Source organism: Brassica napus, chromosome C6, assembly GCF_020379485.1.
Source record: "Brassica napus cultivar Da-Ae chromosome C6, Da-Ae, whole genome shotgun sequence".
Lineage (NCBI taxonomy): Eukaryota > Viridiplantae > Streptophyta > Magnoliopsida > Brassicales > Brassicaceae > Brassica > Brassica napus.
This window is the reverse complement of record NC_063449.1, coordinates 19,627,274-19,654,849: the sequence shown is the minus strand read 5'-3', so window position 1 is coordinate 19,654,849 and position 27,576 is coordinate 19,627,274. Positions and strand designations below refer to the sequence as shown.

General features: G+C 34.4%; 1 protein-coding gene and 1 long non-coding RNA gene across 8 annotated transcripts; one reads left to right on the top strand and one right to left on the bottom strand.

The window, feature by feature from the left end:
* Positions 1-8,504: 8,504 nt before the first annotated feature.
* LOC106381254 lies at positions 8,505-12,954 on the bottom strand. Of its 7 annotated transcripts, none has more exons than XR_007324970.1 (8): positions 12,620-12,953; positions 12,502-12,546; positions 12,306-12,412; positions 11,981-12,217; positions 11,749-11,909; positions 10,708-11,665; positions 10,523-10,603; positions 9,491-9,769 (listed from the first exon to the last, which is right to left on the bottom strand). It is a non-coding gene; the product is annotated as an uncharacterized LOC106381254 (long non-coding RNA). The 7 variants fall into 7 exon arrangements; XR_007324971.1 differs by having other exon boundaries at positions 12,319-12,412; XR_002655844.2 differs by lacking the exon at positions 9,491-9,769 and adding an exon at positions 8,505-8,837 and having other exon boundaries at positions 11,981-12,412; positions 12,620-12,954.
* Positions 12,955-17,226: 4,272 nt separating this feature from the next.
* Positions 17,227-19,196, top strand: LOC106381256. The gene is made up of 2 exons (XM_013821145.3): positions 17,227-18,036; positions 18,871-19,196. The coding sequence occupies exons 1-2, from the start codon at positions 17,347-17,349 to the stop codon at positions 19,000-19,002; spliced, it is 822 nt and encodes a 273-aa protein (XP_013676599.2). The 5' UTR covers positions 17,227-17,346; the 3' UTR covers positions 19,003-19,196.
* The last annotated feature ends 8,380 nt before the right edge of the window (positions 19,197-27,576 follow it).

Sequence of the window (27,576 nt, the reverse complement as noted above, 5' to 3'; positions counted from 1 at the left end):
TTACTTTTTGGAATTGACCAGAATTCATCCAAGATTTGACTTTCAGAACTAGACTTCATATGCAGTCTACATGTTTGAATTTTTTAGAAAGAGGTTAGTTTTGCAATTGACCAAGTTTGACTTCAAATCAGTAGATTGAAATGAACGTCTACGGGTGTGTAGACTTCTTGTGGAGTCTACTCTCAAATCCGACGGGTTGGTTTTGCAATCGACCAAAATAAAAAGTAGACTTTATATGCAATCTACATTTTTTTTAAGATAAGAAGACTGCATATGAAGTCTACAATTTAATAAATTTTTGATTGCTTTTTAAACTTTTTGGTCAAACACAAAACTAACCTATTCCACGAAGTCAAAGTTTTGGTCAAATGCAAAACTGACCTTTTATAGACTTCGTTGGCAGTCTACATTTTGTAGACTTCCGTTGAAGTCTATTTTGAAAAGTCAAAAGTTCGGTCAAATGAAAAACTAACCTCTTTTAGGTAGACGTTTTAGTAAGTCTACCGAAAGTTTTATTTTTGTTGTCAAAGGTAAAGACGGAGACTACTGGGGAAGTCTGCGTTAGAAAAAAAATTTGTCTGGTCAATTGCAAAACTAACCCGTGCGTTGACAAATAGACTGCATCGTAAGTCTCCACGGATGCGTAGACATACAAAACAGTCTGCCATCGCGACACAGATCTGAAAAAGAACGAAAACCATGTAAATACTTACCTTTTTCATGTGTAAAGCTCGTTTCCAACCTTTTCAACCGTCCAAACTCCAAATATGAGCAAAAAGAAGCATCTTTAACGATTCACTAATGAAAAAACTCGAAAATATGAAGTTTGTGATTATGAAAATGATAGTTATGAGAGTTTTTTAGATGGAAATGTAGAGGAGATGAGAAGAAATGAAGTTTTTTGGGTTAGAATGAGAAAAAAAGTGGTTGAAAATTGAATTCTAGAGTTTTAGAGCTCAAAAATGGTGGTTCATGGTGGTTGGAAAAATTGATGATGATGGCATTTTTGTAAATAAGAAGAAATGGTTAGGATGTATTTGATTTTTTGTTAATTTCGAAATTAATAAAAAAATAAATAAAAATGACAATTTTGTGAATAATTCAAAAACATAAGGATAGTATGGAAATTTTATTGATGAATAGTATGGACAAAAAAAAAAGGTTAGTTTTGTGTTTGACTTGAAAATATGGGTTGGTTTTGAAAAACACCATCATTTAATAGATATCACTATTCAAAATATACTATATATCTATATTAATATCATTTAAAATTTAATTATCTTCATATAAAATAGAAAAAATGATTGTTTGGATTAATAAAATTTATTTATGTGATGGCACCAGTTTAACTATATACGTAATAGTTACTGTCTTTTTAAATTTTTTAATATATATTTTTTGGCATCAATATATATTTATTACTTAATAATATGTAAAAAAACATATAATACGTAAAACTAATATATATATATATATAATGTTCATCACTACCAAGCCGCGAATCTTAACATTCTCTTGATTATAGTAGAATAATTTACACGTTCACGCGCTATTTTCCTAATTCTTTTCTACTATGGTTATCTTCTAAATTCAACCTTTTCCTTTTTAGTTTGTACTAAGAACCGAAAAACCTATTTTCTATGAAAGTAATATCGTTTGAATGACAAAGTGATAGTGTTTGTACAGACTTATATATTTTCCAATTATACCTTTCATATTTTTAAAATTACAGATTTTTCATTTTTTTCTTCTTATTTTTGGTTGTAAAAACGAAATGTATAGAGCACAATTATCTTGGCTTGATTTTGGATGATTTAGAAATAAGATATTAAATTTTCTCAAACATAACAACCACAAAAAATCTACAATCTTAATTCTACAACAATAAAAAAACATAAAATCACAATTCCTTCTTTTCATGGTTATAACGTTTGATTTGTGTCCCAAAACAGTAAATGAAAAAACTTACAGTTTGAACATTCAGAATAATCAAAGAAGAGATGGCAGCATGACAATGGCTTATTCATGTGGTTTGCTCTAAGTAAGGGCACAACTGGTTTTACCGATACTATATGCAAATGATGTGTTTGCAGTTATAACAAAAATATTTGCTATAACTTTTTGACATTGAAAAATAAAAAATATATATATATATATAAACCCAAAAATAAATTTTCAAAATAATATTACAGTTTTAGAAATAAATTTTTATATTAATCAAAATAATATGATTTTTAATATTTTATAGTTATATAGAGTGTTAATATTTTCATTTATTATTAAATGCTAATTTATAGACAGCCAGTCATAATTGTTTTGCAAATGTACTAATTTCTAACTAATATACTACTTATACAATCGTTTACTGACACTTAAAACTATAACTATCTGCATTTGTAAATTTTTACAACCGCAACCAGGGGCGGATGTACAGCCAAGGTGGGTGGGGCATCTGCCCCGTACTATGTTAGAAAGTTTACAACTAGTTGATGTTTTACTAATTTTTTTTTTTGTAAAAGGAAATGGTTAAATCCGGGTCTATTAAAGACACAGACCTAACTTCCGGGTGGGAGGTGCAACCCACGGATGGATCCTCTCCCGGGTATTCAAATGGGCCGTAAGCATGGGCCCATATCCGTGTGGCCACATGTGGAACTAATAATTTCGCACTAGAGGAGAGTCGATCCCTGGCCTGGACCAACAGGGCAGCTCCTCCTCTAGTGGAAACCACTAGGCCACCACGATGTGGTTATGTTTTACTAATTTATTTGTTGAGTTTCCTATAGATCGTGCCCCATGCAACGTAGAAATCAATTGTTATTGTTTTACTGATTTATTTGTTGAGTTACTGATATATATATATATCTATACTTACTAATAATTCTTATGGTAATGTCCTTGATGTTCTCTGCACCTTCCTTTTTCGTTTTAACTATTCGCTTTATTTTTATTTTCAATGTTTATTTTTTTTCAAATTATATCATTTCCCTTTTTTACTTTTCTATGTAACGTTGAGTATTTAGTTTTTCTTTTTGACCGATTATAATTTATATGTTATGTGTCTGTCTTTTATTAAAACTAATTTTATTCAATTACTTTTTATTTTTTTGTAGAACATAAGGCCGCAAACAAATTTAAAATTAGAATTAACAAATAATGAGCTAAAAATCAAAATAATAATTTAAAATATTTCAATTCTTGAATGACAACAATATTTGAACAATATTAGCAGTAGACTAACAAAAAAGTTCAAAAAAAAAAAAATCAAATAATACCTAAGTTATGGTTCCTAAATCTATACTTTTTGTGCTTGGGCTCAAAACATGCATTGTTCCATAATAGAATTCTAAAACATATATTTTTCTTTCAAAAAAAATTCTAAAACATATTACAACTATTAGTTTAAAAAAAATTTCATCAGACAAACGAATAGTGGACATGTAAATGATGAGGCTTCATGGGTGATGACAAATGAATAGGGAGCTTCATTGGTGATGAGAGCTGAGGAGAAGCTTGTTGGGCGATGAGAGCTGAGGAAAATCTTGACGAGAGATTTCAAGGTTGATGCCAAGCTTGACAGACGATGTGAAGTAAATAAGAGGAGAGAAGTGGACCCCACGGGCGAAGAAGAGTGCTTGGTGGGCGATGAGAAGCTTGATGCCTTGCTTGAAGCGTTTCTCATGAGTGATGAAGCCTTTCTATTGTTCCTATCTCTTCTCCGTTGATCGCCTAGTTTCAGAACAACTACACAAGTTTTTTCCGCAATAATTTTCCGAAAGTTGTTTTACGGAATATTATCTCGTCGATTTTCTTACGAGATTTTTTTCCGGGGAAACCTTCCAAAAATTTTTATGGTAGATTATTTCATAAAACTCGTCATTTCTCGCAAAAAATATTTCAAAAGAACGTTTTCCGAAAATATCATGTTTGGATGGAAATTCTTTTATTCCTTGTCCGTGATGAAATATGCAAAGTTTGTTCTTGCATCCTTACGCAATTAGGCTTGGCTTATGCGGTGTAGTTTCTTTGACATTTCCAGCTCATATTTTATTAAGCCACAATTTCTCGGAGGATATTAGCTGTTTATTTTGCCATGACCGATTTTTACGCTAACAAAGTCAACTATAAAATAATCTGTCTTTTTTTTTGCAATTTTCATTTACCCTTTCTACCTCTGAAGTTTAAGTTGTTCACGAAAATGTCATTACCTTTTTTTTCTTCTAAAATGATTGTTTTACTCTATCATCCTCATTTTTCTCTTTTACTTACAACATTGCTTCGAACATCAATATACCAACCACCATGAACAACCAATTTCAAGCTCTAAATACACATAAAATTGACGTCTAAATCTTCATATCCTCATTTCTTACACACACAAACCATTTCTCTTTCACTTTCTCTATCATTTAATTCAATAATCCTAACTTTTTTTAAATGTATAATCTTATTATAGTTACTCAAGTTTATGTTTCTTGGTCAAGAAAGAGTGAGTAACTTTCATTAAGAAATTATTTGTGCTTGGATAATCTTAACATGAATCTTACTGGATCTAATAATTATATTTGATTTTTTCCAGATCTGTTTCGCGAATAAGACTTCGCTAGATTTTTCTAATTTTTTTTTTACTTCTGGATAGAAATCTTCTGGATATGAAGATTTTTCAGATCTGAGTCGTACTTCGTTAACAGACTTCTCTAAAAGATTTCTCTAGAAGTCGAGAAGGTTCTCGAGAAATCTTTTTGGAAGTCTTCAGAGATGAATAGTAAAATTTGGGTTTAGAAAGCTTCTTGGGAATTTTTCTAGTGCATTTTATGTTAGAAGTCTTCTTAACCGAAAATATTTAACCTAATTGGAATATTTATCTTCTTCCATAAAGAAAATTTATATATTCTCTCTCTTTATCTCAAATGGGTACAACATAAATGCAATCTTTCTCATTTTAAAACTCTACAATCTCTCTCTAATATCTTTGAACTTGAAAACATCAAACTTTTTATAAATTTTTCATTTTTTTCTCATGTCTTTCTCACTAATTTATCTTATTTTTGGAGATTATTCATTTCATGGTTCTCATGTCTCACTCCTTCAAATGTATCGACAAATTTTGGATATGTATTTTTGTGTGTTTATATGTTAGATATGAAAATCTGTAGATTCAACCTAACATGATTGTTTTATTTATTATTTAAGCATAGACCTCGGGAAAATCTATAGATTGAAAAATCTATAAATCATGGTTCTCATGTCTCACTCTTTTGAAGTCATTTTAACGTTTTTGGATATATATATTTTTTAGATATGAGTTGGACTTTATAGCAGACCTCCCCCGCTTAATGGATAACCATTTGTTATCATTGGGGTCAGCAGACTTCTTGGCAGACTTCACGAGCAGGCTTCTCAAATATACTTCTCGGAAGGTTTCTCGGAACACGTCACGTGAATTAAGCGGGATATTAAAATTTAAGAGGGAAACTTAAATTTTAAGTAAACTTTGACCTTGAATTAGAAGACTTCTCTAGAGGTCTTCTGATTCGCAGTCAAATTCACTAAAAAATTCAGTTATCTCTTATGGTTAGGAGACACATGTTTTATTTTTTATATAATACAAATAATACATCCATTTTGTCTCTAGTCTATTAAAAAAAACTTTTTAAAATGCTCAATTCATTCAGTAAAGTTCTTGTAATCATAAATTATTGTCTTCATTGTAAATATTTTATTAAATTATGGTTGTGCAAAGTAAAAAGGAGGCTTATAAAAATCTAACATTTGACCCAAGCTCAACATAACAAACATAACAATAAGTTCAAAACACAATAATATAAGTTCCAAAATATGACAGACATAACAATTAGTTCATAAAACTAGATATATATAGATATAAGAATTTGAAGTTACTTAAATCTCATGAAAATTAAAAATTATATCTTATGATCTAAGAAGACATTAAACCGCATGACTTGATATTTTTGAAGTAACTTAATACTTTTGAAATTTAAAAACATATCGGGAAGTTAATTAACCCTTTTGAAAATATAAGTTTTACGAAAACTAACGTAGAAAACTTTTCCAGACTTCTTAAGAAGTCTTCTCTCATTAGTTAGAAAGTCATTGTAGATTTGAAAGACTTCTCTAGAAGTCCTTTAAGAAAAATTCAAATATTTGAAAGACTTTGGTCAATTGTAAAACTAAACAAATATTTGAAAAAGTCTTCTATAGAAGTCTTCTATGTCAATGTTTATTAAAATTTCATTTTCTCTAAAATTTAAATGTTTTTAATTGTTTTCTTGTTAATTCATGTGCATTAGTCAATATTATATTAGGGCTCTTGAATGAAATTTATAATTTAGTTGGTGATAATTATGAGGTTACAAATATTCATGTTTCTTAATGTTTTACCTAATGAGAGAAGACTTCTTAAAACGTCTGCTGGGAGAAGACTTTTGGAGAATTCTTCTTCGTTAGTTTTTGTGAAACTTATATTTTCAAGGGTGTCAAATAAATTCAAGATATATATTTTTTTTTTAACTTTCAAAAGTGTTAACTTCGAAAATATCAAGTCATGTGGTTTATTGTATCTTTTTAGATCATAAATATTCTTTTCAACTTTCATGAAATTTAAGTAACTTCAAAGTCTTATATCTATCAAGATCTAGTGATATGTTGTTTATGTTTTAGAACTTAAATTTTTGTGTTATGAACTTATTGTTATGTCTGTTATGTTGAACTTGTGTCAACTGTTATATTATTATAAGCCTCCCCTTTAAAATGCACAATCATAATCCTAACAAAAGATTTACAATGAAGACAATAGTTTTTTATTACAAGAATTTGAATGAATGAATTAAACGTTAAAATAATTTAATAGATTTGAGACAAAGTGAAAAATATTATTTACAATATTATATAAACTATCAAAACAAGAGTATCCTAACCATAAGAGAACTAAATTTTTCAGTGAAATTTGACTGTGAATTAGAAGAATTCCCTAGAATGAAGAAAAATTGATATATCAAACCATTTGTTTTATGCATAGAATGATAATTAATATTACTTAATCCACTCAAACGTATTTTTCCACCTTTCAAAATGGTAAAGCAAACAAAAATAGGGAAAATTTGGTGTATATTCATAAGGTGGCAAAGAATGAAAAATAGCCATTCTACAGTGTCCACACATAGATATGACAAGTTGCGACCAAGGCCGGTGTTCGTTTGCATGTCGCAGGTCGTTCGTTTACATGTCGCGCGACCTGCGACATGCGACATGCGACTTGCGACATGCGACTTGCGACTGATCGCAGGTCGCATGTTGTTGTTCGTTTCGCTGTCGCGTAACATGCGACCTGCGATTGGTCGCAAGTCGCAAGTCGCAGGTTGTTGTTCGTTTTGATGTCGCGCGACTGATCGCGCGACCAGTCGCGGGTTCCCAATTAAGTCGCCCGAAAAAACAGCGACTAAAAATTAAGAAAATTTTGATCGTGCGACTGGTCGCAGGTCGCAGATCGCAGGTCGCGTGACACGTAAACGAACATAGTTTTAGTCGCAGGTCGCAGGTTTAGTCGCAGGTCGCAAGTCGCAAGTCGCGCGACACGTAAACGAACGTAATCTTAGTCGCAGGTCGCAGGTCGCGCGACACGTAAACGAACATGGCCCAAATATGCATGTATTAGCCCCGCGAGCGCATGTACGTGTAGAGGCCAAGTGCAGATAAAAGCTATGTGTTTAATTCATTTCTACCAAACGTACTCTATAGACATAGACTATCATTTCTGTATCTAGAAGCTAAGTTCCCGACCATACAGTTGACAAAAAAAAAGTTCCCGACCATACTGTTTGTGTGGCTCATATTAATCTAAGCTTATAAATATATACTATATGTAATATAGTATGGGAAGACAAAGAACAAAAGTACAATGACATGAGTATGGTTCATGCAATGCAGGATGGCCGCACAATCAAACAAACATATGGAGACTAAGTTCGAGCTGTAAAAACTTGAATATGTGTTGGGAGAAAGGTAACCGGATCCAATATGGAACCCCACATAAATCAGGTGCAAATAAGGTTAACAATAGTAAGTGAATCGAATGTTTACAAGTAGTGTAAAAAGATAATTGTATTACCGTACACGGCTAACATAACACATGATAAAAATTGTGAATTTATGGAATTCAAACAATCAGACTGTAATATGGTCATATAGTTAATCAACCAATGTGCATCTTTTCGCAGAGGTTGTGCGCAAAATGACAAAATAATAGGCATGAGTAATTAGGAAGAAAGTGTTGGTATCCCTGAAGAAGGTAACATATATGTATGCATGATCTTGTATGGAAAACGGCTGGCATGTGACTATAATATATTCAATATATATGGTAACATCAGATTTGAGTGTTTTTGTCCTAACAAGCTGACCGATACTATACTACATTAGTAATGTAATAGTCTCAGTATTTAAGTTAAGTCGTACTAATATATAAAGCCATCAAGCTTTGGTTATAGCGAAGGATAAATAAATATGATGCCTTAAACTGAAAATAAGATACAATCCGAAATAATACAAGAGATGTGCATGCCACAAAAGTCCAAAGTGGGAGCTTAGGGAAAAGGATAGGGAATGCGATAAGTTCCAAGTCTCAACGGAAGAAAGTTAAAGAGAGGAGAAAGCAGCAATGGGTTATTACAAGAGTCGGTCTGGGTTAAATGTGGAGAAGGCTTCAATTGCATATGTACTAGCTGCAGTTTCAAGTGCCTCTTCCTTCAGCACAAACTGATTCATGCACTCTGTGGCATTGAGTTACATGAAAATAAGCATTGCAACACACGATAAACCTGCTAAATTGAATCATTGTACGTTAAACATTCAAACCAATTTGATGACTATTTCAACAATTATATATGGCATATAATATGGTCATATATATCATGACATGTCCAATTCAATATATATTTCTATACTATGCATATATATGACATGTTCAATTCAATATATATTATATACTATGCATATATATCATATAGCATTGTAAGCAACTAACTGTATTAATGTACATGGCTAACAGAACATGAGATAAAAATTGTAAATTTATGAGGTCCAAATAATCAGACTGTACTGTTATGGGAAAACATTTTTTTTTCGTTTTATGCCAACCCGAAGTCAATGACTATACTATATGGCATATAATATGGTCATATAGATAACCAACCAAGGTGCATCATTTCGTAGAGCTTGTGCACAAAATGCCAAAATAAGAGGCATGAGTAATTCGAAAGAAAGTGTTGGTATCCCCGAGGAAGGGAACATATATGTACGCATGACTTTGTATGGAAAACGGCTGGCATGTGACTATAATATATTTAATATATATGGTAACATCAGATTTGAGTGTTTTTATCCAAACAAACTGGCCGATAATATACTACATTAGTAATGTAATAGTCTCAGTATTTAAGTTAAGTCGTACTAACATATAAAACCATCAAGCTTTGGTAATAGCGAAGGATAAATAAATATGGTGCGTTAAACTGAAAATAAGATACAATCCGAAATAATAAAAGAGTTGCGCAGGGCATAGAAGTCCAAAATGGGAGCTTAGGGAAAAGGATAAGTTCCAAGTCTCAACGGAAGAAAGTTAAACAAAGGGGAAAGCAGCAATGGGTTATTACAAGAGTCGGTCTGGGTTAAATATGGAGAAGGCTTCAATTGCATATATCCTAGCTGTAGTTTCAAGTGCCTCTTCTGTCAGCGCACACTGATTCATGCACTGTGTGGCATTGAGTTATATGAAAATAAGCATTGCAAAACACGATAAACCTTTGAAACTGAATCATTGTACATTAAAAATTCAAACATATATGATGACTATTTCAACTATTCTATATGGCATATAATATGGTCATATATCTCATGACATGTTCGATTCAATATATATTTCTATACTATGCATATATATGAAATTTTCAATTCAATATATATTTATATACTATGCACATACATCATATAGTATAGTAAACAATGCTAACACACACCTAGCTTGTAGACTATAATCCAACCAGTTTTCAGACGTTATACTGAAGTCACCCACACAAATCAACACATAAGCACAAGAATGCACATCTAAATGTACAAAGTGCGAATACAAAAGAAACATGTAAATAGTGGAAGCACACCATGGTGATTATACTATGTATTTTTTCTCATCTAGTATGACATCTCTTTACATCAGTATGCATGGTAGAACCATTTTCATACATTATACGGAAGCCACACACACAAAGCAACACATGCAGGTAAGTCTAAATGTTTATAGTGCACATGCAAATAATACATGTGAACTAGTTCAAGCACACCCGTCTGACTATAATGTTTAGTGTTCTCATACAGTATAGCCATCTATTTACAACATTATTCAGCGTCTCCCTCACAACCAACCCCAGAAACGTATTTAGAACAACAAACGAAGCAATAAAAAGACAAGTACATGAACAGTTCCGATTTTCAGTAATAAACTATATACCTCATGTCTGAAGGTACACGCTTAACTTTTCGCGGAAAGTACATGCCTCGTTGTTTCGCCATTATCCCCTTCCAACCATATCTGAAAATAAACGGCGGTTTCGATTCAGATAAAACATAGATAGATCGGGCTGCTTAGACAGTGATGTTAAGTACACTACAACTAAAAATCGAAACCGGACTAACCTTGATTGCCGCTGTTTTCTTTTCGATCGCCCGCACTGCCGTTCGCTCTTCGATCGCCCGTGCCACCGTCACTTTCAAACTGCTGCCGTAACCCTAACTTTGTATATCACACAATAAACAGACGGCTACCGCCGGGAGGGTGAGAGTTACACCTTTTATATTCTCCATATCAGACTCGCAATTTCTCTCTCAAAATCTAACTTCTTTTTCGCATGTGGGGAGAGAGTTCAAAATTAAAAACGACTTCTCAGTTTACAGGGGAATGAGAAGACACAACTTTTACTGTTTGTACACGTGCATGTAGGGGTATTTTGTCAATTGTTGTTATATAAAATATAATATCATAGCCAATTTATGTTATAGTTAGATCCTTAGTTTCTTTTTTTTTTCATATGGTCATGTCACCTAATTCCTAATAAAAATATAATTGATACTTAATAGTGTACCTTGTGTAAATGTTTTTATTTACTATTTAAATGTTTAGAGCTTTACAGTGTTATATTATATAACTTATATATCAGAATGAAATGCTATTTCATAATTAGTCCAAGACACGTATAAGAGCAATCATGGTTAACCCAGTTAAATCCTAAGCTTTTTTAATCATGTGCTGTAAGAGCATCATTAACCTAGAGATCCATTTAGGGTCTCTTAATTTTTTTTTAATAGTAATTGTGAGCTAAGAGACTCCGCTAAGAGACGACAACATTTATATGTCCAATGCAAGTTTCTTAATTAAGGTTTCTTAAAAAAAAATTAAACATTCTCAACACTTATCTGTCCATAATGATGAAACAAGCAGCTTCAGACCTATTTACTCAAACCTAACAACTTGATTGATACAAACTATAAACTTAGTATGACATCAGGAAAAATGGGTTAACCTGACACCAACATACCGTTCCTGATTAGCCTTAATTTGAGGCTGCAAAGACTTCACAGCCATTGCAGATTCGACCTGTAAAGAAACAAACCACAATTTCAACAATAAAACCAACAGTAATTGAATCTTGCCGTTAGTAAAACAAAAGTGAAAATAACCTGCTTTTTGGTCAGTGGGAAGGTAGCAGCCTTAACAAGAACGGTGAGTAGAACGATAACGAAACCATCATGTGCTATTTTAAAACAATCAGAAAAGTGATAGGGTGGTTTCTATGTGTTTCGGTCCATCAGCTGTGGCTGCCTCATTCTGTGGATTTATCCTGCATTTTTACAATGTTAACAAAGAGAATTACGCACTAAAATGGTTTAGAATCTTATATATATTATATACCTTAATGCAGCTTGATAGTGCGATAAAGAATCTTGTAGCATATTCGTTGCAGCAAACACTTGAGCTAGCTTGGCATGGAGAGATTCATCAGCCCAGTCTTTTAGATATCGTTCAAGTAGTGATACAGCATCTCCATTCCTCCCTTCCATTAGATGTAGGTCAGCTAGAGCTATGGCTGCTCCAAGGTATACAACGCTTCTTTGGTTTTGCCAAATGCCAAATAAGAATGTACTAAGCCTGAAATGACCTCAATATTTCAAGCTTGTTAAAGATTAATACCACCAAAACAATACAACAATGGAAGTGAATATCAGTTTTTTGTCACCTGTTAACCAGACCTTGATATGAACGAAGATCATACCTCAAATTCTGGGCAGCCCTGAAGGCAATCGCTGCAGCTTCTGGTCGTTTTGCTAGTCAAAGGAAGTTTTCCTGTAACATAGAATAAGATAGTGGATATACACACACAAAACGTTTTTACAAAATAATTAAAAAAAAAAATCTTCTTTAAACAAATGTACCTTCACTATGTAGGCGGGTATGTGCCTCTCATCTACTCTGATACTCTGATTGCATAGTGAAACTCATCAGATATCACACAAAGATTTTAGCACACAATTTAAGTTGCAGCAAGCTAACCTTCTCAGCATAAGACAGTGCCGTCCTTCAACCAGGAAGTCGATCTGATCTCCGATTACGACAACACTCGGAGAACGGGAATTGAAGAAACCTAAGGCTATGGACTCGTATCAACGGGAATTGAGAGGCATCGCCGGTTGTTTGAAGATGCCGATGAGACTGTGGATTGGAGAGAAAGGAGAGGAGATCGAAGGATTGGCGAGAGAGGAGAGGAGATTGAAGGATAAGAGACGTCTCTTCTGAGACTTGATTAAGAAACGTCTCTTCTGAAAATAGCTAATTTTCTTTTTTTTTTAATCATAATTACATTAAAAACGCCGCTAAGAGACTGCGTTAAAGATGCTCTAAGACTCTTCATCGAAAAGTCTTATTAATATTATATTGATTTGGGTCTTTCAGGCTGGTTTTATTTCACGTGATCAAACAGTTGAACATTTTTAGTTTTTTTTACAACATACGGCTATTTTATAAAAAGATCTTACAGTTTTAACTAAAGAATCTGAAATTCTATTTTGCGTACTAGGGATACGAGAGATACTGAAGTCCGAAAAACAAATTTGCAACGTCTTTATCGCCTCCAATTCAGTTGCAAAACTTGGTCATGCTTGAAACTCTTTTATCATTGCGATCAGATCCTTGCAATCCGTCCCAAAACAAAGATATGGCGAATGGTGAAGCATACTTTTAATTTCCCATCGCAGTGCTTCCACTTAAGAGTGTAAAGCAGTCTCTCACCTTCTTAAATTTTGCGTCCCCATAAGTTAAATCTTGCTGAAGCCATCCATCCAAACCTAACCGCAACCACTAATTGAGCTGTGAAAGTCCATGAACCATCCACCATGCAGATATTGTCCAAGCTTATGACTTGTGATTCATCTACACTATGCTCCTATGATATGGGGTTTGCCATCTCATTTGCGTTAAACCAGATTTGTCATTCACTTTCCGCATATCTGACTAGCTCCAAAAGATCTTTATCTATCTCTCTAAAATGTTTATTATTAGAGATTTTTAAATATACCAGATTATCTAGGGATAATAGTTCATGTCTAGTTCTGGTTCAACAATGTGATTCTTCCTCTAGAAAATGTAGTCTATATTTGTATAAATACTCGATAGCATAAAGATTCTTGGATTAGATGGTGTTACTGATATGGACTATGTTTGCAGAGCTGGAAGACATTTGAATATGACATTCATTTTTGGTTCACCACATCTCATATTATTGAGTATATATTTGTATTTGATATGTTTGGATTTGATATTTTATTTAATTTTGACTTCAAATAAACGGTCTAAGATGACAACCTTGACTGTTATACATGTATGGAGTATAGTTTCCAAGTCTTTGACGTGTGTAAAGCACATATGGACTTTTTCAAACAATAAGTGAAATACGGTTTTGAGATTCAAAAGTCCATCATGTGCAAATCTGTGTAAGACAGAAGAGTATTTTTATTCGTAAGAAATCTGAGAATTTATATAATTTAATTAACTAAATTTTAAGAAGATTAAACCATTTATAAAAGATATATAGTTTTTGAGTTTCTTATGATCTTTTTGTTAATTACTCAATAAAAACGGTCTACTTTCTTTTTCAGTTAATATCGAGAATTCTGTATAATGCCAGTTATATAAACGCTCGGGCAACTTTATATACAAAGAAATCATTGTACAAAAGTTGAGATTACATTTGTTGTAGAAAAAGCGTGTACACACATTATTTGCTCCATTTATGAGTTCAAAAGTTGGGGAACAAAAAATACTACATAGTCAATAATATTGGTGGCTAGTCATTAATAAATATAGGCTATCGTACAGCTAAAAGCAGACCTTTTATCAAAAAAACTAAGAAGCTAAAAGCAAACCTCAGAAGAATTTCCTATGAAATTGAATTTTCTTTGTTGGTTTGACTTTTTCTAATATCAATAATTTAAGTGGTTCTTGCTTAGAAAAGCTGTATCGTTTCAAACTTCTTGCTTAGAAAAGCTGTATCGTTTCAAACTTTCAATATTCCAATCTTTTAATACAGTATGAAATAAATTCCTGTTGACTTCAACTAGAATAATACGGTGTAACAATGGATTCTAAGTAAGTATTTGGTTGAAGAAATTTGGCGATGATAGCCTTTTATTTTCTGTAAACGGGAGTCCTCTAAATGTGACAAAGTCATGAAATTAATAAAAGTGTACGGAGAAACATCAGGTCAGTATATAAATTTTGAGTTATTCTTCGCTTCACTCCCTAGGCTGAACCTCTAGATTCAAACCAATAGGATTTCATTATTTCAAATTTGATATCTTTTAAAAAAAGAAATAAAATATTGTCAAGATATATTATGTTTTAAAAAAAAAAAAAAAAAAAATAGTAGTTACTGAAAAAAAATTAAAAAAAATATTTTTAACGTCGTTAACAAAACACTAAACCCTAAATCTTAATCCCTAAATCCTTATCTCTAAACCCTAAATCCTAAAACCTTAGGTAAACCCTAAACCTTTGGATAGATCCTAAACTCTAAATAAAAAACACTAAACACTAAAACTCTAAACCCTGAACCCTAAACCCTAAACTCTAAATCTTAAATCTTAAACCCTGAACCTTTGAGTTTTTTACTGTTTAGTGATTTTAAATTAGAATTTAAGATTTATCCAAGGGTTTAGGGTTTACCCAAAGGTTTATGGTTTAGGGTTTAGGGTTTAGGGATTAGGATTTAGGGTTTAGTGTTTTGCTGACGACATTAATTTTTTTGTTTTTGTAATTACTACTATTTTTTTATTTATTTCTTTTTACCTTTTAATATTTAAAACATAATGTAATTTGACAATATTTTATTTCATTTTTTTAAAGATATCGAATATAAAATAACACAATCTTATTGGTTGGTGAACCCTACTGGGTGAATCCAAGAATAAGTCATAAATTTTGACTTATTCTTGGATTCACCCTAGAGGGTGAACCTCTAGTTTCACCAACCAATAGGATTATATTGTTTCATATTCGATATATTTTATGAAAGGAAGCAAAATTTGTCAAATTATATTATGCTTTTAAAATAAAAAGATAAAAATAAATAAATAAAAAATAGTAGTAATTACAAAAAAAAATAGTATTTAACCAGCAAAACACTAAACCCTAAATCCTAATCCTTAAACCCTAAATCCTAAACCCTAAACCCTTGGGTAAACCCTAAACCCTTGGATAAATCCTAAACTCTAAATCAAAAACACTAAACACTCAAGGGTTTAGGGTTTTAGTGTTTTTGATTTAGAGTTTATGATTTATCCAAGGGTTTAGGGTTTACGCAAGAGTTTAGGGTTTAGGATTTAGGGTTTAGGGATTAGGATTTAGGGTTTATGGATTAGGATTTAGGGTTTAGGGTTTAGTGTTTTGCTGACCACATTAAAAATATTTTTTTTTATTTTTTCTGTAACAACTATTTTTAAAAAAAATATATAATATAACTTGACAATATTTTGTTTCTTTTTCTAAAAGATATCGAATTTGAAATAATGAAATTATTTTGGTGTGTCCAGATCTAGGGGGAAGGGACGAAATCAAAGCCACGCGCCTCCATCTCGAAGTTCACCACCGACAAATCCAGGTTAAAAACGATTGTTGGCTCGGAACATCATAACCCTAAACGCCGACATTTCCTGGTGGACCCTCTTCACAAGACTCGCCAACGTTCCAGAGATCCGCCTTCCTCCGACCTAGCACAGCTCTGCCGCGGATAGCTCTGCACCAGGAGCCTCCACTGAACGCCATAAATGGCCACACATCCTGCCGGGAAGAAACGAGATCCACTGAGAGGACAAAAGGAAAACTAGATAAAGGGATGCAGAAGAGACCTCCGTCTCCGAGAAAGGGCACCAGAAGTCGGAGGCTCCATCAAGCTAGGGTTTTGCTTCTTCTTTTTGAGCTAGGGCTTCGAAGAGAACTTTGAGTAAAAGACCAATTTTTTTTTTTGTTTTTCGTTTTATTTAGTTTTATAAATTATTTATTTATTGTTTTTTTTCATCAATTATTGGTTATAAATTAGAAGGACTTAGTTGGGATAATATAAAAAAAAAGATTAATGGGGCAATTTGATATGAGTTTTATGGCAAAGAGACAATAGAACTATTTTTTTGTTCTATTTTAGCAAAATCCCCAAGATTTAATAGTGTTCGGAGATATGAAAACAAGAGAGAATTCTCTCTAGAAGAATAGAAAGACGGTCACTTTCATGAAAAACTTTAAAATTCAACTAAATTGAACTAAAACTAAAAATTTTAAAACTTTGTAAAACTTCTAATCCAATAAGCTCCTGATGACAAGTAACATAGTCACTGGATGATTAATTTGATAGGTGATCTACTAAACAAAAAAGTTGGTTTGGTAAAATTGATTTAAAATCTACTAGATCTATTGTCTCTTATTGAGGTCTAAGATCCGCATCCATCTACGTGTCCATTTCCTCTCCTATCCAGTTTATTCAACTTCAGCCCATCTCATAAGCAAAGCAAGGAAAAGCAGGTATTATTACCCTACATCTCACCCCACAGTAGTAATATACACTCTCAATCCAGTACACGCAGCAAACTTCTTTTCCCCATTTAATCCTTTTATCGAATTACAGGACGCCATGTCATCATCACCCAAGACCGAATGTGTTTCTCAGATCGGTGATCTCTCACACACACCTTTTAGTTTATTTCTCGTCCAAAGAAACAAACCCTAACTCTGTCATGGGAGGAGAGCTTCAAGAAGACTGGGAAGTGGTGATCGAGAGCTCTGGAACTACTCAGGAGGAGGAGGAGGAGAATCCGAAGAGCTTGGAGGAGATTGAAGATGGCACGCAAGGTATGGTTACCTTCGATTACTTCTCTATCGAGAACTCAAACTGTGTGGGTCGCGTTGATGCGATTGATGAAGATGGGTCTGTCCGATCGGGTAGTCCAGGCTGGATCGAACCGAGCTCCGACGCTCCTTATGGCCCTAGGCTTTTTAGCGAGTTGTGGTCCGATTCTAGCAGCGATCGGCTCGATGATCAGAAATTAGTCGGTGACGATGATGTGAAGGGTTTGGAGAAATCAGAGGAATACAGCAAAAGTATAGCGAAAGTGAAGCACTTGGAGAAAATTCGGTTAGACTCCGATGAAGGATTTGATACGGAGAGAGAGGAGGAATCTCCAGTTTCAGTACAAGGAAAGTCTGTTTCTATTGATTCACCTGGTGGTGGAGGAGAAGAAAGGGTATTTGTGTGGTGGAAGATTCCGATTGACGTTTTGAAGTATTGTGTTTTCAGAGTTAATCCTATTTGGTCCTTCTCCATGGCAGCAGCAGTGGTGGGTTTTGTTATGTTAGGGCGCAGATTGTATCATATGAAGAAGAGGAAGAGCTCTACCTTGCAGCTTAAGGTCCTCCTTGATGATAAGGTAACTCTTTCCGTTTATTTTGATTGTCTACTTCTTGAGGCCGGTTCATATGTTTTTTTCTGTTCCTGTTTGTTTACTTAAATTTAATTGTTGATTCGACGGGGAAATCAGATTACCAGCTACAACTGTTTGTTTTGTTTAGTTACTCCAAGTTTGCTCTTTGTTAAAACCAGCTAGTGGCCATTGTCATAGTATTCACCAACAGCTATTTTTTCCCTGACTCTACTACAAAATGTTGATGAAGAAAGTGTTTTTGTAACCCTTGGTTAACTCTTAATAAATTCTATTGGAATGGATAATCAAATGTGTAGTTGGCGAGAGAGTAATGAGATAATCTTTCTAAAGCCACCTGATTGATCCATTTCTCTGTGCTTCTTTTCTGTGGTTACTGGTTCTTTTGAAAGTTCCTTGGACTAGTTCTTACTTTGTTGTCGTTCAGAGATTATCTTCTTTTGATTCATCTTTTTTCTTGTTTTTTTTTTGTCGGAGATGGAAGTTATCCTATTGTTTCGGATTTTACATATTATATACGTGATAAAAGGTGTGTTAAACCAGCAATGGTAGGCTTAACCGGTATTGAGGTATTACAAACCATCAATAAGAACCTAAATTTGAGTCCTGCTGCTTACGGTTGCAAATAATATGGCGGATTATATGTGTCATATGTCTTTTGCTGCTGACTTTCATGTTCTTTCTTGAGCTTACTACTCATCTTTTCACTTATCAAATAAAGAACAGAAGTCATGAGTATTTCAGAACACAATTTGGAATATTTTATCCACACCATCTGATTCTTCTTCTTTTGTTTTTCTTTTCAATGAATTTGTTTCTCAGAAGGTGGCGAATCATGCTGCTCGGTTGAATGAAGCAGCAATCTCATTTGTGAAACGTGTGCCCATAATCAGGCCAGCACTCCCATCATCGGTGGTGGGTATGAACCAGTGGTCTATGATGAGTTTAAGGTGAAATATAATGCATATATATGCAAGATAAATGATTGATATGGTTGGCATGTGTCATATGATTGTGTTATATGACAAGTCTCAAAATGGTACAAAACATACAAAATATGCTTCTAAGTTTGTACCGTGTGTGTGTATATAAATATTGCTACCTGTTTGATGTACAAATTGGATGGAATGGTTTGATGGTTACGAAAATGTGATGAACGGTAAGATATAACTACAAAAAATCTTCTAAAAGGCATTGTGTATGTGAAAATATATCACGCTTATTACAAAAATATCATTTATAGTTTCTCTTGAGTCCGAATTTTATTCGCTATCAAAAAACGAGACTTCGTCTCTACATATTTTTTGGGTGCTCATGTTAAAATTGTCTTTAAATATTTAACAAGCACAGCAGAATTACGTGAACCTGTGAGGAAACTACTTTGACGATAGTAAGATATAGTATAAGTAGAAACTAAATGAAATGAGCATTTTTTTCAAGTTGAAAACCTCTTCGCTGTAAAAAGGAAAAAATTAATAGAACAGAAACTCTAGATACAAAAAGCTATATCCAACACAAAAACAACAACAAGCGCAACACCAAAGCTTTAAAATAGGCAGTCACAAGACGACTTCAGTTCACTCAGATTCCGGTAACCAGAGATTAATTCCCATCGTACAAGTCCAGGATGAACAAGTCAACAACACCTTTGCTAAATTTGCCAAATTTCAGCTCAATCAGACAAGATCCAACCATCGGATTTACCAAACACTCTAATCAACACTGTTGAAAAACTGGGACGACCAGCTTCACTAAAACCCAGAAAACAGAATATCCAAACATTAGAAATCCAAATCCCTTAGTTGAACTTTTAACCCACTGACTGAAGAAGCTTCCCAAAAAACATCAGCCTGATCATGATCTGTTTGACTCTCCAAACCTGCCTTGAAAAACCCATATGAAATTTGCCTTCTTCTTTCATTTTCTTTTTTTTGTCTAGATTCTTCTTAAGCACTCTTCTTTCTTGTGTCAAATCTTTTCTACTAACCACACAAATTAGGTTAAGAGATTTTATATAATGTCTCACTAGCCCCCTAAGGTCCAATACTAATCTGATTGAGTAATACCAATGGCCCAACTCCAAGTTTGGTTATCACCAACCAAACCCAAAGGGTTTCCTCCATCTAAAAGGAACCAAACAAACTCTCCCTCCGACTAGGTGGAGGAAACATTCACAATATTCCAATGTTCTCTTCCCGGAGTGGAGAGAAACATGCTAACAACTCCAATGGCGTAGGCTAAATCTGGTCTTGTACAGACAATGGCATACATCAAACTATCTACTGCAGAAGAATATGGAACCTTCGCTATATCTTCCTTCTCCGCATATGTCTTCGGGCTCTGTTGACTGCTTAGTCTTAAGTATGGAGCAAGAGGAGTACTCAACACTTTAGATTTGTTCATGTGAAACCGTTTAAGTACATTTTCAATGTACGTTGAGAGAAGTGAATCAGCTTCTTACCTCTGTCTCGAACAATTCTCATACCGAGAATTTGTTTCACTGGACCCATATCTTTCATTGCAAAGGACTCACTTAGCTGACCTTTCAGCTCCTTAATTTTGTCCTTGTTCTTGTCCGCAATCAACATATCATTGACATATATCAACAAGATGATAAAATCATCCTCACCAACACCTTCAAAAGTACACAATGGTCTGAATCAGTCTCTCTATAACCATGCTCCCCCATAACAAACTTGAACTTCATATACACTGCCTCGGTGCTTGCTTCAATCCATAAAGAATTTTTTTCAAGCGGTAAACCAAATTTTCTTAGCCATTTTTCACGTAGCCTTCTGGTTGTTATGTAGATCTCTTCCTACGAATCACCATGAAGGAAAGAAACCTTCACATCCATTTGCTCAACCTCTAGATCAAGGCTCGCTGCCAATTCAAGCACAACCCGAATGGATGACATCTTCACAACAGAAGAAAAGATTTCATCATAATCAATCCCTTTCTTTTGGTTGTATCCTTTCACAACCAATCTAGCTTGAATTGACGCGGAAAATTGGTATCCTCATGCTTAATTCTTGGTTAATTTAAGCAATTCCATCAACTTGAATGTGTGATTCTCCTCAAAAGAATCCATTTCCTCATCCATGGCACCAAACCACACATCCTTGTGTTCATCCTCCAAAGCTTCATCATAGCTTCCAGGCTCTCTCCTATCAGTAAGTAATACATACTCACTATGATCATACCTGTCCACGGTTTAAGACCTCTATTGGATCTTCTAACAACTGTAGGTTGGTTATCAGCAGCTGATGTCTCACCATGATCTTCACCATGATCACCACTACCATCTTCATGTGCGGGAGCATCTGCACTGGTTGTATCATCATGAACCTCAACCTCGACCTCACTGTGAACCGATGTAGAAGGAGTAGCCTCTGAATCGATCATCTCTCAAAACCTGAGTTGGATTTCCGGACTTGTCAATGTCCTTTATCATTTGATCTCCCATGAAAACAACATCTATGCTCCTTATGAGCTTCTTCTCAACATGATTCATAAAATATTTACTCGAACTCATCCTGACCATAACCGATGAACACGTACTGCTGTGATTTCATCTCAAGCTTCGATCTCTCATCTTTGGGAATATGAACAAATTCCTTACCCCAAAGATCTTCAAATAGCCGTAAGAAACATCTTTACTGGTCCAAACCCTCTTTGTATTTGTTTTCTCCTTGGGAAAGCGTTGAAGAGATGTCTTGTTAGATCTTCTTTTGTGGGGTCTTCTTCTGATATGATAAAGGTTGAAGAAAGAACATATGAATACGGCTTAAACTTATACAACTTGATCATGTATATGTTAATTTATTCAATTATAAAGTGTAACAAATAAGTTGACCAACTATTTTTTTTTATTTTCATGACGTCTCGGATCTCGATTAGTGTCTAAGGCGTAAAAATTAAGAAACAACAAAATGTTTCAGCCTTACCTGGTCTCTCTTTTGGTTGGTGATTCTGCGTCAATGTTTGCTTCGGTCCTCTTGTATATCGTTCCATCAAAAGATAATGGTTTACAATTTTTTTGTAACATGCCGAGAGTGACATATGAAAAAGCTTAAGAGGATTAATTTGATTATCTATATCATCAAAGTTGATTTACCTTTTCCGTCATACATACTCTTAGAACTTCAGAGTTAAGCGTCGTAAAATAACTAGCTTTTGCATATGGTTAAACATTCGGTTTAGTTTATTTTTCTAATTTTTTTTTAATTTTAGTTTCAATCGTTGGAAAATTACGTAGCCAAAAACATAATTCAAAGACATTTTTTATGAATAAAATAATAACTTAAATCAAAAAAATAAAATGTATTACATTTATTGTCACTTAATTTTTCACTCCATATAATTAATTTACTAAATAAAAAAAACTCTTTCTATTTCACTTTATTTAGCCATACACATTAAAAGAGTTTTTTTTTAGTTTATAAAATCAGTTAGGCATGAACATTGGTTATCCATTTAGGTACGGGTTATTCTTTTTGGGTTACGTTTTTTTTTGAAGTTGGGCCCGTTTAAATATTATAAATTTATGTGTGAGTTTTGAATTAGGTCTTTCTGGGTCTGGATGAGTTTGGTTCTGATGTATAAAAATCTAAAAATATAAATAACAAATGTATCTGAAACGGGTTCGGATATCTGTACCAAAAATAACCTTATTACTCGATTCAGTACAAGTCTTTCGAAAACAATTAGTTATATTACGACACTTCTAAAATATATAACATTAATTATCAAAAACAAATATCAATGTATAAAAATGTAAGAACTAATATCCGTACGGGTGCGCGGATTATTTTATAGTATATTATATGTTTTGAATTGTATTCTACTCTTAACCTATAAAACCTCCCTCTTAGATAGAACACGTATGTTAGTTTTGATTTAGCATTTATGCATGATTAAAGATTCTAAACGAGTTATAATTACTATTCCAACTGTATGTCGATTTTCAACCAAGTTTAAAACGCATATTTTTTTTTGTAACCGGCATGTATTGTTTTTCAGTCAATCTATTTCAAAAATTTAAGGAAACAATTGTACCTGAATATTGGGGAATTTCATGTTTACCACTTTCATGATAATATTTTTTTATTTTTACCACCACTAAAGTGACATTTTTAAAAATACGTTTTTCATTAAGTGGTTAAAAATTTTTATACCCATGTTCTCTCTATATATAATAAATAACAAAACTTAGGTTCACCCTAGGGGGTGAATCTTTAAATTCACATCTTCTTTTAGGACCAATTAAAGTGCCAAGTCACTACAAGAAAACAGCGGTATTCTGACGGACATTCCGACTGAAAATGAAATCCTCGGAATATCCCGAGGAATTTCCGAGGAAATTTCGAGGAAACACAAAATTGGGTTTCCTCGGAATTTCCTCGGAATATACCGACGGAATTCCGAGGAAATATTAATCCGTCGATATATTCCGAGGAAATTCCGAGGAAAAATGGGTTCCTCGGAAAAAACCGATGAGTTCCGAAGAAATATTATAGCCGTTGGAGAACCGTTGGGGGATTTTACAAAATTCTGAGGAAATTCCGACGAACTAGCCTTTTCCGTCGGAATTCCGTCGGAATTTCCTCGGTCTGTCGTCAGGATTTAAACTATAAATACAAGCACTCCTCTTCCTCTTCATTCACTCCATATCTTCATCCTCCCTCTTACTCTATTTACACACGAATTTGATTCATAAAAAATATGTCTTCTTCAAATTATTTTCGTTCTTGGATCGATCGACCTCATTTGGATCCGAACACGAGATTGCTTTCGGAAGAATACCAACGAGGTATAACCGAATTCATGAGGTTAGTTCACCGACAACCGGAAGAAAAAACAGGTATGTTAAGATGTCCTTGCTCTAATTGTAAAAATAAAAAGGTTATTAAAGAGTGGGATGTTTGGACTCATCTATATTTGAGTGGGTTTACACGAAGTTACAAAATTTGGTATCATCATGGGGAAACTGATTATGAACATGGTAGTACTAGCGAACCTCAGCCAGCGGTTAGATTAGAAGAACCAATTAGAACGGATGTAGATTATGGTGTAGGTACTGAGCAAATGGTAAATGATCATTTTAGAGAGGAAGATTTACCCAATGCAGAAGCTAGGAGATTTTATGATATGTTGGATGCTGGAAAGCAACCATTGTACGAAGGTTGCAGAGATGGTCATTCAGCTTTATCATCTGCTACAAGATTGATGGGCATTAAAACATATTATAATTTGGCTGAAGACTGTGTGGATGCGATTGCTGATTTTGTAAAAGGTATTCTACCCGAGGATAATGTAGCTCCTGGTTCATACTACGAGGTTCAGAAACTCGTAGCTGGTCTTGGTTTATCGTATCAGGTAATAGATGTATGCAGCGACAACTGCATGATTTATTGGAGGGCGGATGAACAGCGGGTTACATGCAATATTGTGGAAAGCCTCGTTATAAAGATACGAGTGGAAGAGTTCCAGTGCCATATAAAAGGATGTGGTATTTACCTTTGACGGAAAGGTTGCAGAGGTTGTATCTGTCTGAACGCACAGCGCAACCAATGAGATGGCATGCGGAGCACTCAACAGATGGTGAGATCAGACATCCTTCAGATGCAAAAGCGTGGAAGCATTTCCAATCAAAGTATCCCGACTTTGCGTATGAGAGAAGAAATGTCTATCTTGGATTATGTACTGATGGTTTCAGTCCGTTTGGCAAGAGTGGAAGACAGTATTCTCTATGGCCCGTCATTCTTACACCATACAACCTACCCCCAAACTTGTGCTTGCGACGAGAGTTTTTGTTTCTCTCGATTCTCGTTCCCGGACCAGAGCATCCTAAGAGATCACTTGATGTGTTTCTTCAGCCACTAATATATGAGTTGCAATAACTATGGGCTCAAGGTGCTGAAACATACGATGTTTCGTGTAAAAAAAACTTTCAAATGCGGGCAGTACTAATGTGGACAATAAGTGATTTTCCAGTATATGGTATGTTGTCTGGATGGACAACGCATGGAAAGCTATCATGTCCATATTGTCAAGATAACACTGATGCTTTCCAACTAAAACACGGAAGGAAAACGTGTTGGTTTGACTGTCACAGGAGATTCCTACCACCTGATCATCCATATCGTAGGAGTAGGAATTTGTTTATGAAGAACAAGAGGGTGTTTGACAGTCCACCTCCGGAAATTTGTGGGAAAGATTTGAAGATACAACTAAGAGATTTTGGTGCAGAAAGGACGCCAGACGTCGGTGGACATGAGCGTTTTCCGGTAGATGCTGTTGGAGAACTACATAACTGGCACAAAAAAAGTATTTTCTGGGATCTGCCATACTGGGAGGATCATCTGCTAAGGCATAATTTAGATGTCATGCATATTGAGAAGAACTTTTTTGACAATCTCATGAACACGATCCTTAATGTTCAAGGTAAAACAAAGGATAATTTGAAGTCAAGACTGGATTTAGTCGATATATGTGCTCGTTCAGAACTTCATGTTGATGAGAATGGTAGGGCTCCTTTTCCCATATACCGACTTGATGCAGCGGGAAAAGATGCGTTCTTTGATTGGATTTCAAACGATGTGGAATTTCCAGACGGTTACGCATCAAATTTGCGTAACTGTATCGACAGAAAGGAAGGAAAGTTTACTGGCTTGAAAAGCCACGATTGCCATGTAATGATGCAGCGCCTCCTTCCGTTCGCCTTCAAGGAACTATTACCACGAAATGTTCATGAAGCAATTGCAGGGATAAGTGGTTTTTTCCGCGATTTATGCACGAGATCAGTGACTCTTGAAGGTATTGAAAATTTGAAGACTAACATAGCCGTGATTCAGTGCAACCTTGAGAAGATATTTCCTCCCTCATTTTTTGATGTTATGGAGCATCTTGTTATTCACCTGGCAAGAGAATTGGAACTTGGTGGTCCTGTGCAGTATAGATGGATGTATCTGTATGAGCGGTATATGTTCCATTTGAAGAAGATGGTGAAAAATTTAAGTAGGGTGGAAGGTTCTATAGTCGCACAGATGATCAATGAAGAAACTTCAAACTTTGCCGAGTACTACTTTCCAGCAGAAGTTCAGACCAAAAACAGAAGACCTGCTCGGCATGATGATAGAGGCGAACGGGCAACATATCATGTTACGGTTCCAGACATTTTCACAGACGTTGGACGACTTAGCGGAAAACCAAAGGACCGTCGACTTACTGAGCAGGAGCGCAGTCATTTGCAAACATATTTGCTCACCAACTGCGAAGACGTTCTACAATATGAGAGGTAAATAAATGAGCTTACAAATTTTTATTTTAACAAGTTGAAATTTAAATCTTAATTAATTACATTATTGTCATCATATACATGATTTTCATGGCAGAAAAGCGGTTCGAGTATAGATACGCCACAGAGGACGAACTAGAAGAAATGAAGCAGAGAGAATTTACTGGATGGATGTTTACTTATGTGAGTGTTTTAAACAAATTAATATATTTTATCACATATTTATACTAATTCACATTTATTGATATAACATATATATATGTGATATTAATAGGTGTCTGCTGGTTTGGCCAGAGGTGAAACATTTGACGATTGGATACGTGAGATGGTCGTTGGACCGAACTTTGTTGTGAAGTCATATCCGAGATTTTGTACTCGAGGATATGCATTCACAACTCAGAAGAGGAGACGTTCGAGTACGACTTATGATGCTGGCGTTTGTTCTGCATCAGGAGATGATGTATACTACGGACACATACATGAGATTTTGGAAATCAAGTATTTGGGCATGGTTGGATTGCGCTGTACTGTTTTCTATTGTGATTGGCACGACAACACTCCAGATCGAGGTGTGAGAACAGATGCATTTGGTGTTACATCAGTAAATTCGAGGCGAAAGCTGCAATATTATGATCCTTTCATTCTTGCTTTTCAGGCCGATCAGGTAATTAAATGGTAATTATTCAGAATGATTCATCATCATGTGTATTAATTTATAATTTTTCTAAATGTTACAGGTTTGTTATATCAAGTACCCCCGGGTAAGGAACAGAGATGACCCATGAGTTACTATTACAAGACTCAACCCGAGAGGCCGAGTTCAGGAAAGTTCTGAGCTGGAAGACTCACTACAACCAAGCACATCCGGCAACTTAAGTGTAGCAGAAGATTTAGCTGGAGTTGGCCTTGTTGTCGATTTAACCGACTTTGGAGAGGAAGCCGTCGTTCACGTAGAGGATGAACCAGTGATTGGAGAGTTTCACCAAGATCCAGATTCAGATTCATCTAGTGATGATGACTCGGAAACAGACTACCATTGATTTTTTTTTTTTTTTTTTAAGAAATACCGAGAAAATTCCGAGGAACACTTGATATAACATCTTTCCTCAGATATTAGTTATTTGGTTTATCTAGCAAGGCAAAGCTGAATACGAATTAAAAACTACTCAAAACACAACCAAATAAAACGAAGAAACCATGTAAAAGAAATACGAACTCATAATTAAGAA

Bases quoted from the DNA above. Each gene is read 5' to 3' on its own strand.
- LOC106381256 (XM_013821145.3), top strand. From the start codon at position 17,347: ATGGGAGGAGAGCTTCAAGAAGACTGGGAAGTGGTGATCGAGAGCTCT. The intron at 18,037-18,870 runs GTAACTCTTTCC...TTTGTTTCTCAG, and splicing joins AGGTCCTCCTTGATGATAAG to AAGGTGGCGAATCATGCTGC.